This window comes from Anopheles marshallii, chromosome 2 (genome assembly GCF_943734725.1).
Source record: "Anopheles marshallii chromosome 2, idAnoMarsDA_429_01, whole genome shotgun sequence".
NCBI lineage: Eukaryota > Metazoa > Arthropoda > Insecta > Diptera > Culicidae > Anopheles > Anopheles marshallii.
In genome coordinates, this window is record NC_071326.1 from 12,898,768 (window position 1) to 12,907,889 (window position 9,122).

At 47.9% G+C, this 9,122-nt stretch overlaps 2 protein-coding genes across 2 annotated transcripts; one reads left to right on the top strand and one right to left on the bottom strand.

Moving 5' to 3' along the window:
• The first annotated feature begins 1,365 nt into the window (after window positions 1-1,365).
• Window positions 1,366-4,032, top strand: LOC128708447 (SET and MYND domain-containing protein 4). The gene is made up of 5 exons (XM_053803425.1): window positions 1,366-1,924; window positions 1,999-2,362; window positions 2,441-3,362; window positions 3,660-3,674; window positions 3,883-4,032. The coding sequence occupies exons 1-5, from the start codon at window positions 1,366-1,368 to the stop codon at window positions 4,030-4,032; spliced, it is 2,010 nt and encodes a 669-aa protein (XP_053659400.1).
• Window positions 4,033-4,323: 291 nt separating this feature from the next.
• LOC128706958 (proton-coupled folate transporter) lies at window positions 4,324-6,050 on the bottom strand. The gene is made up of 3 exons (XM_053801903.1): window positions 6,030-6,050; window positions 4,539-5,953; window positions 4,324-4,459 (listed from the first exon to the last, which is right to left on the bottom strand). Exons 1-3 carry the CDS (start codon window positions 6,048-6,050, stop codon window positions 4,324-4,326), a joined length of 1,572 nt encoding a protein of 523 aa, XP_053657878.1.
• Window positions 6,051-9,122: the final 3,072 nt, after the last annotated feature.

A 9,122-nucleotide genomic window follows, 5' to 3' on the forward strand; every position in this document is an offset into this window, starting at 1 on the left:
AGAAATATTCGCGTGTTGGTTTACGCAAAAAAACTAAAGCAAGGAAATAAAACAGATACACGGTTACAACGTACATGGAAAGTTGGGAGGTCCATCAGACTGCACCGACTACAGTGTTGTTGGTTTGAAAGAAATTATTCTAAAATTCCTAATAATTATTATTATCATTATTATTATTATTATAAGCTTATTGTTCGCTGGGGTTAACTAAAAAATACTTGAACTAAGGAAACGATTGGGAATAAGTCAGAGAGACAGAGACGTTGAAATGGAACAGATTAGACTAGGAGTCATTAAAGGCCGAAAGTGCTTGTAGAAACGGGTCATTCTGTCCGTGGCATGCGTGGCGCATGGGAATAAGAAGCGGAGGTCTATCTCGCAAGACCCTCCTAGGTCACGAATAGACGTAACTCACAGACATTAAGACGGATCACCAAAGCCAAGTTTGTCAAATTTTAATAGCAGACGATCAATGGAGATGCAATCGAAGGATGCCTTGAAGTCAGTGTATATGCTATCAACCTGACTACCAGATTGCATATTCTTAAAAACTACCCAAAACAAGACTCATGAGGTTCGTAGATCTAGTCACCTTGGGCATAAATCCTTGCTGGTGAACGGATATGGAATGTTTCACGAGAGGAGTGTACAATAGATTCCAGCACTTTAGTGGGTGCACAGAGTCAAAGACACGCCGCGATAATTGATGCACAAGGATCGAACGCCCTTTTTGTGAATGGGTACGAACCAGGCTGTTTTCCATATCTCTGGAAAGGAACGGTCTAGCATGGAGGTTTTTGAAAATATACGACATGAAAGAGGGGCAAATAAGGACGGGCATTTTTTTAACAAAGAGGAGGGGATTAAGCCTGGGTCAGGTGAAAATGAGAGTTTTATTTCCGAAGTGGCAACCAAAACTATAGATATACGGCCCGGCCGTTCTTCAGATAAATAAAAAAAAAACAAAACCAAATCACTGATAGGGACATTAGACGGTGTATACACAAGACCATCTGGACCACGATTATCCGATCACATAGAGGGAGAATTGGATAGCGAAGCAGTTGGAGGAGTTAACAGTCCCTTTTTTGTGTTTAACAACTTGCGCTTGTAAACAATTACTTCTGCGCCATCGCTTTACCGGACAGCGCAATGTGACGTTCGGATATTCAAAGCGCAGGCGCGCTCTTTTCGAACCGTTTAACGAATCTGAGCAACGCCAACATGCCGGGAGAAACATTCTAAATTTAGTGAACTCGCGCTTACAGCACTGCACTCACTTCACGCTGATTCCAAGTCCGTCACACGGGCGAAGACGGTTTTTTTGGAGGTGTTGTTCAATTCACGTTTCGGCAAACCACCGCGATGACCTCGATCGATAACGATCCACTGTTTACGTCGTTGTGCAACGAAAAAACGCTCCAGTCGCAGAAGGAAGGTTTCTTCGGCGAGTTTTACCAGTCGGTGGCGGAAAACTTTACCGGCACAGGTGCCCACTGGCTGACGGACGTGTACCAGAAGGTGCCGACCGACCGGGAACGGTTGCGCCTGATCTACGACGATCCGGTCGTTGCGTATGAGGTGCAGGGTACGCTCGAGCACGTAGAGCCCGTGTTCCGGGCGAAGGATGCCAAGTTTTCCTGGCAGCGGCGCGAACAGGCGCTAAAGTTGCTCGGCGAGAACAAGCTGCAGCAGGCGCTCATAATGGCCTGCCAGGCGGTGATGCGTGCCCCCGGCCAGGGTGTGGATCGGTACATTGACAAGGGTTTAACGCTGGCGCTTGCCCTGTGGACGCGGGCCGAGGTGTTCATACGCCTGCTGGACGGTAAGCGCGCCCTGCAGGATCTGCAGCTTGCCTCCAAATGTGGACTGCCGGTGAAACAGAACGCGGACTATTACGGCCGTGTTGCCAAGTGTTACGCGCGTAAGTAGAACTGCCCGGTTTCTTCGTTCGCAAATGGTTTCCTTATGCTGCGTTCGATCGTTTATTTTCACAAGTTTCGGGTGAGAATGGGCGTGCCGAGGTGGCGGCCAAGTTGTTTCACCAGCTGTCCGGACACAACGATTACGCCCTGACGCGTCTCAAGGAAGATTTGGAGGATTTGCGTGTGCTGAAGCAGGAGACACCGTCGGTTGAGGTGGAACGAACCATACCCAAGCTGGCCGGGGAAGGTGAAAGCGACGAAATTGCTGGTGCATCTACCAAGATTAAGCTGGCCGGTGGTAAGGAGGATCCTCGCGGTCGTTACGTGGTCGCGGCGGCCGATCTCGGTCCCGGTGAGGTTATTCTTACCGAGCAGGCGTATGCCGCCTGTCTCTATCCGAAATACTTTGGAACGCACTGTAACGCTTGCTTCTGCAGGTAAGTGATGCAGCTAAAATTAACTTCAGAACTCCATTTTGTCTTGTTGTTTCCATCCATCCAACTCCAACTTGACAGATTGGTAGCACCCGTCGCTTGTCCGGATTGTTGTGGTGTTGCGTTCTGCTCGGTAGCCTGCCGGGATAAGGCCTGCGCCACGTATCATCGCTTCGAGTGCCAGTATCTCGACCTAATGATCGGTTCCGGCATGTCCATCCTTTGCCACGTTGCCCTGCGCATGGTCACGCAGGCTGGCACACCCCAGAAGGTGATCGCCGAGGGGCAAATGTTGCGCGACACGTTTTGCGCCCACACCGAGCACCGTGACCCGGAGGATCACTTCAAGCGTACGCTCATGACCGCATTTCTGCTGCGTTGCCTGCAGAAAGCGGAATTCTTCGGCCGCCGTACAACGGAAGCACCGGAACCGACCGAGCTGGAGCTGCAGGTGGGTACGGTGCTGCTTTCCGCCCTGCAATCGTTACAGTTCAACGCCCACGAGGTGTACGAAACGCGCATCACCGGCGAACATCGGTTCGACACGGCAAAGGTGCAGTACATCGGCGTCGGCATTTATCGCGGCGCCTCGATGTTTAACCACGAATGCTACCCGGGCGTAACGCGCTCGTTTCTCGGCACCTCGATGATACTGCACACGAGCCGCCCGATACCGGCCGGCGCCATTGTGCCGGAAAACTATGGTCCACACTTTCTGCGCCAGCCGAAACCGACCCGGCAGCGGAATCTGCGGTCGCGCTACTGGTTCAAATGCGATTGCCGCGCGTGCACCGAGGATTGGCCGCTGATGGAAAAGCTACCGGCCAGGCCACGGTTGCGCTGCACCACCGCGGATTGTGGGAATGCACTGGCCTACCCGGCCAAACCGGCGCAGCGTACGGTGAAGTGTGGCAGGTGCAAGAAGCAGATCAACCTGGAGGCGAACGTGAAGATGCTCGAGGCGAGCGACGAACTGTGCACTACCGGTGCGGAAATGATGGCGGTAAGTTGAAGCCCCCCAGGATGGAGATGTGTTTTATCTCTCAATGTGATAACGCCTAGGTTCAACTCAAGTCTGTCATCTAATACGGCTAAATGATGTATGTGAATGTTTCCCCCGCCCAAGCGTTGCTGGGGCCATGCCAGCTCGCGAAACCGACAACGGTTGATATCCTATCCTACTTCCTTCTTTGTAGCAGAGCATATCTGTTTGTGTGTCCTATATGTGCGTGTGCGTGTGTTATTTTTTGTGCTGTCTTGTAATGTCGAGTGCAACCGTCTTTTATCTATTTATCTACAGTCTCATCAGTTGGAGGTATATACCTAAGCTGTGTTCATTGCAATACCAAACCCCACATGCGTCTTTACTATTCTTTAGCCACGTAGAACCACGTTGAAAAACAGGATGACAACAAATGGAACCACACAAACATTTCGGGGAATGGGGGTTTGCGCCGGGGGTGCAAATGTTGACGCCGTACTAATCGGACCTCTGTTTTATCTGACCCCCGTTCCAACTCTAGGACGAGCGCGTGGACGAAGCGATCGAACTGCTGAAGAAGGGCATCACATTGTTTGCGCAGGTGGCGGTACCACCGCACAAAACCGCACACGTTGCCGAGGAATCATTGCGATCTTGCTTTGCGGACAAGGGTAACGCTAATCGCTACTGAGCATCGTCAGAAGAAAAGGGACACAGGGCGCTAAGCCGGGCCACTGCTCGCATCAAACTCAAAGGCGAACTCTTTACAAAAGCCACCAAACGGGTTGGCAAACAACACTACTCTATTTCAAAGCAAAAACCTTGTTGCACTGTAGCACTAGCTGAATTCTTATGTTTAGTAAACGGGGCGGTAGGTTGATTACCATCACTTGAAGCACTTCACTTTCTACTAGCTGCCTATCTGCCTTATCACTCACGCGATCACCAACGCCAGGTCGTTACGCGATAATCGTTATCATCACTATGATTGAGAAACGGCCGGTGCTTCATCGTCGATCGCTGGCGCTTTCGCTTCATCGATCAGCCCGGTGCCTGGGGGTTTTTCACTCGGTACGCCATCCTCCATCGTACGTCCGCGGAGGGAAATGTGTATTGCGCTACAAATACAAACGGGGGAAACAGCGTCACATAAAACAGTTGTTCCGCTTTATCTCGAAGCAAACCGGCAATACTTACAGTGCAATAAAGAACACAACCATCTGGGTGCCCATCGTGAGCAGAAAGATCGCCTGCGGGTAGGTATTGATCGATGCGTTGTACACCTGCGTGTAGAGCACACCGCTAAACAACGGTACCGCATTATCGAACACGGACAGGAAGGAAAATATGATGCCCCGCTCGGTTGTGGGCACCATCTTCGAAATCATCGAACGGAGTACGGGCGCTACGACGGGACCGACGCTTGAGATGGTCGCACCGATGTACAGCACCCATCCGACCTGCGCAAAGATGTACACGAACCGTGCGCTGGCATGTGCCAACGCGCCAATCATGATGATAAGCGTATCCTTCAGCCCGAGCACCTTCGTGAACAATGGCACTCCTAGAAACATCATCACGACATACGCGGCCGATTGGTACGTTTTGAAGTAGCTGTACAGATCCGTATCCCAGTTGAAGCGTAGCTGCGTGTACAGATACATTTTCGGCTTTTCGTCGCGCTGGAACGTGTAGAACGACATGGCCACCATCAGCAGGTACATGTAGGTGCGACGATGCATGGTGCGATGCCGTACGAATGTCCGCACCGATCGTACCACATGCTGCCGGTCGAAAAAGTCCAACGGCATACGATACCAGGGCAGCTCGCGGATCGAACACTGGCGCTCGGTAGTGCGTGACTTAAGCCTTAGCGCTGAGTATATAATAGAGCACGCCAGCAGCGATGCATTGATGGCGAACATGATGGTGTACGATTTTCCCGTGTGGTTAAAGATCACATTGCCCAGGGCGACACCGATCGGCATTGTGCTAAGGTACGTTGCATCCAGTATCGTGATCCGCAGCGTACGTTCCTCCACGGTTGTAATGTCCGAGATGTAGGCAAAGCACGATGCAAAGATGGCTATATCAGCGCCGGTCAGTACACTCGGGAGCGTCGCTGTGTAGATGATGTATTCTACCGGCCACGACGGCATACGAGTGTTCACCACGATCATGACGGAGTAGAGGAATTTACCGATAAGCCCCAGAATCAGCGGCAACTTGCGGCCACGCCTGTCCGACCAGGCACCGAGAAACAGGGCCAGCACGATCGGCACCACATACATCGCAATGTTGTTCCACTGATGGAAGGTGGAAGTCGTCACCTGCACTTGCTTTTTAATGTCCTGGTACTGCTCGATGTTGATGCAAATTTCATGCGAATATCCATGATCGACCGTGCACGCTTTGTAGAGAAAGAACGCTTGCTCCACCACCGACGTCAGCATGAACGCCATCATGTACAGGAACATCGAGGGTTCGACGGAAATTTTCTCGTACCATCGTTCCACCCGAGCACCGCTCGCACTCAGGTGCTCCGTTACGTTACCATTGCTGCGGTCGAAAGTTGACTGTGTTCTGCGCTCAATTTCACCACCTTCGGTCGGCTAAAAGCAAATAACAAAAGCACTGCGCTGTAAACATCGAACAACGTAGAGGCGCCTGATTCAAACTTTTGCTTACCTCCGCAGTTTCATCAGACATGGTCGTTGGCAATGCTGGAACGTCGTCATGCGACACTCCTGTGCGAATGTCTAACCTGATCGACGGTTCGCTGACGACTGCTTTTCACTCTACTGGCCGACATACCTATCGGTGGTCTACGCTGGCAGCGGAATGGTGCGCATCCGAGCTTGATTATATTACAAATAGTATCTTTATCGTACGAATGCTTGCACGGCGATCTCCTATCAGGCTTCAGTCTGATGGTTCTCCCTTGCTAGTGTCATCTACCCACAACGGCCAATTCAGTGGAGTCTTGGTGCAGCGTCCAGATAATGCTATCTCGCATGTGATGCTGTGTGGTTCCGCTGGGTGGGTTCGGGTGATGATGCTACAATCACTAATTGAAGCTGTTAGCAGCGCCGAACGTGAATTGCGTTCATTCAATTTCGCACTCTGCTTACGAATGATTATTAGTGTTGAAATTGTTGGTTGGCTTCTTCGATAGTTCCCGGTTGTTTGGACGCGCTTGTTTCCCGTTGGATGCCAGATGAAACAGCTGATAAGAGATGGGATGAAAGAAAATAGGGAATTAAAATGTAATCCGTTTGTTTTACAGACCGGTTCTGTTAATAATGTTCGAATTGCGCTACGGGGTATTGCTGAAGTTTTGTTAACATGTTTCGACCGATGATAAACATTTTCTAGATAAGGTGCTAATAGCTTTCAGTTGTAGCCCGTGTGCTTCGTGTGGCGCTGGAATGAAATGAAGTGGCAGTTTTAAAACGGTCACACACGTGGACAACATTACAAAAAACGGTAACATTTTCAATTCGTTTCAACTCGTTCGATTTAATTGTTATGAATTTTATCGATTTGATGGTTTAATGCAACAGAAAAGCTTCACATAAAATAATTTCCATCACCAGCATCTCACATTGCCCGCCATCTCTAACTATTCTTGCACACTGAAGGGTTAACAGATTCCCGCGTGAACAGCACGTGCTTTAGAGCTGTCAAAATATGTGTGTGTTTTTTTGCTTGCTTTGTTTTGATACAGCTACGTCCCTGCCGGAATCGACCGAACATCCTTACTGATTATTAAATCACTTTTTCTCTTCACAGACGCCACGGGCTGATAAGAAAGATAAGTAGTCTGTTTTACAACGTTGACCCGTAATGTTCAATTGTCTATTAACATCTGCTGCGGTAGATTGGGGTAATGACTGGCACAAACAGAACACTTTTATTTGAAGTATAATCAAGTGCAAGTCCCCTCGAGCACTTCAAACATCAGTTCAATTATCAAGATCCACTTACTTTGTTGCAGCACGCTCAATGTTAGGATCGTTTAAACAGTGACAATGTTCTGCTGCACGGTGAAATGCTGCTGCTGCTTATCCTTGAAGCTTATCAATCGCTTACACACACAAACTCACTCAATTTTACTATTGTGTAAAGATTGGCTTCAAATAATGCACTTTGCGTTCTGTTTAAAACTATAATTCTATAAAAACTAAGAGAGAATCTCCGTAGCAACCGATCTTTGTCTACCAACAGGGTGGGAAACAACGCGGAGGCTGTTTGGTTTCATAATTGGTTGTTCGCATCGTAACAGCAGGGATGGCCAACTCTTTTCCATTGCGAAGTGTCGGATGGTGTCTTGGCTAATTTTTTTTAATTAATTTTTTTCTCATTTTAAAAAAACAGTTTTTTCGTTAATTTCGCTTTTTCAGCAATCGAAACCAATACCCCGAATGCTTTTTAAATTGTTTTCTATTTAATTAAAATCAATTTAATCTTCATTTCGTGCTACTTCAGGAACATTAAATATTAACACCATTTTAAAAAAATGTGATTCCGATTTCGTTAGTATTTAGTTTAGGCAAAGGGGTAAGAAGAAAATTTGAAAACTTTAAATTATAATAAAAACATGTTTTATAATTCTGCCCATAACAAGACCGCAGGGCGGAACAAATGTGCTGTGGCAATGCAAGAAGTGAATCGAACGCAAGTATTGTCCAGCACTGTATGCGATGCAATAACATTGAAATATTTCAACACGTGGTGAAACATTTCGAAAAGTTCATCCAAAACATTTAGAAAAGGTTGTTGAGGAAATATTTGGGAATTGTCGAAGATGAACTGTTGTAAGTAAGCTAATTTTCACTAACTGAATAATAGCAGCAAAACTGTAATGTGATTAAAAGTTAAGTGTTCTTCATTGATTTTGCAGTGCCGACTTCGACTAACAATCAAAATATTGAAACAAGAAAATGAAATTTAAAAAAAACAGCAAAGATTAAGAGGATGATACACGAAAAGATTAACACAACTTACTTTTTATTTATAATCATCTTGAAATGTGTCTGTAATTCATGTAGAGAAAGCCCAAAGTATTTTTATGACCTCTTTGATTTGTCATAAAAACTGTCCTAATTTCAATCAGTAATCAAGACACCTAACGAGTCGTTACCGGTTCCTTGTAGATCCGTATCCTTCCGCGCATTATCTCAACTGATGCAAAAAAAATAAACATGGGATGCGCCCATCGAGTGCCGTATTTCATTGTGCACGAAACAGTGAAGTACCCATCCGCTCCAAAACTATGTTCGCCCTTGACCAACATACCACAAACCCTTACCACAACCCTATCAATACCTTTGGCCGATATCAGCCCGCCGGTGCTGCTGTTGTCGAAACATCATTTGTCATGTAACTAGCACGCGGATGAACATTCATCCCGCTCCCATTAAGCGATTCTGCGGCTGGGAATGTGTACGGTTGCGAAGCGAACCGAGCCGAAAAAACGGCCTATCCGCCTAGCTAGATATTCATACACTTCACGCTGGCTCAAGTGTTCTGCCCACGGGATCCAGCATTAAAACCAGTGCATAATGAGTGGCTCCGTCCCACCGGGAGTCGCGGTGCAGGTGGATAATCATCCACCCCAAATGCTCGGCCTTCTGCGCTTGTGCTGAACTGCGCTCATCCGTAATTACCCCCAGACATTACCGGCACCGATGACTCTCGAGTGCAGCTAGGACTATTGTGCTGTTGCATGGCGCTTTCATGATTACCCAATTTCGGTTGCCGCGCACACGGAATGCCCTT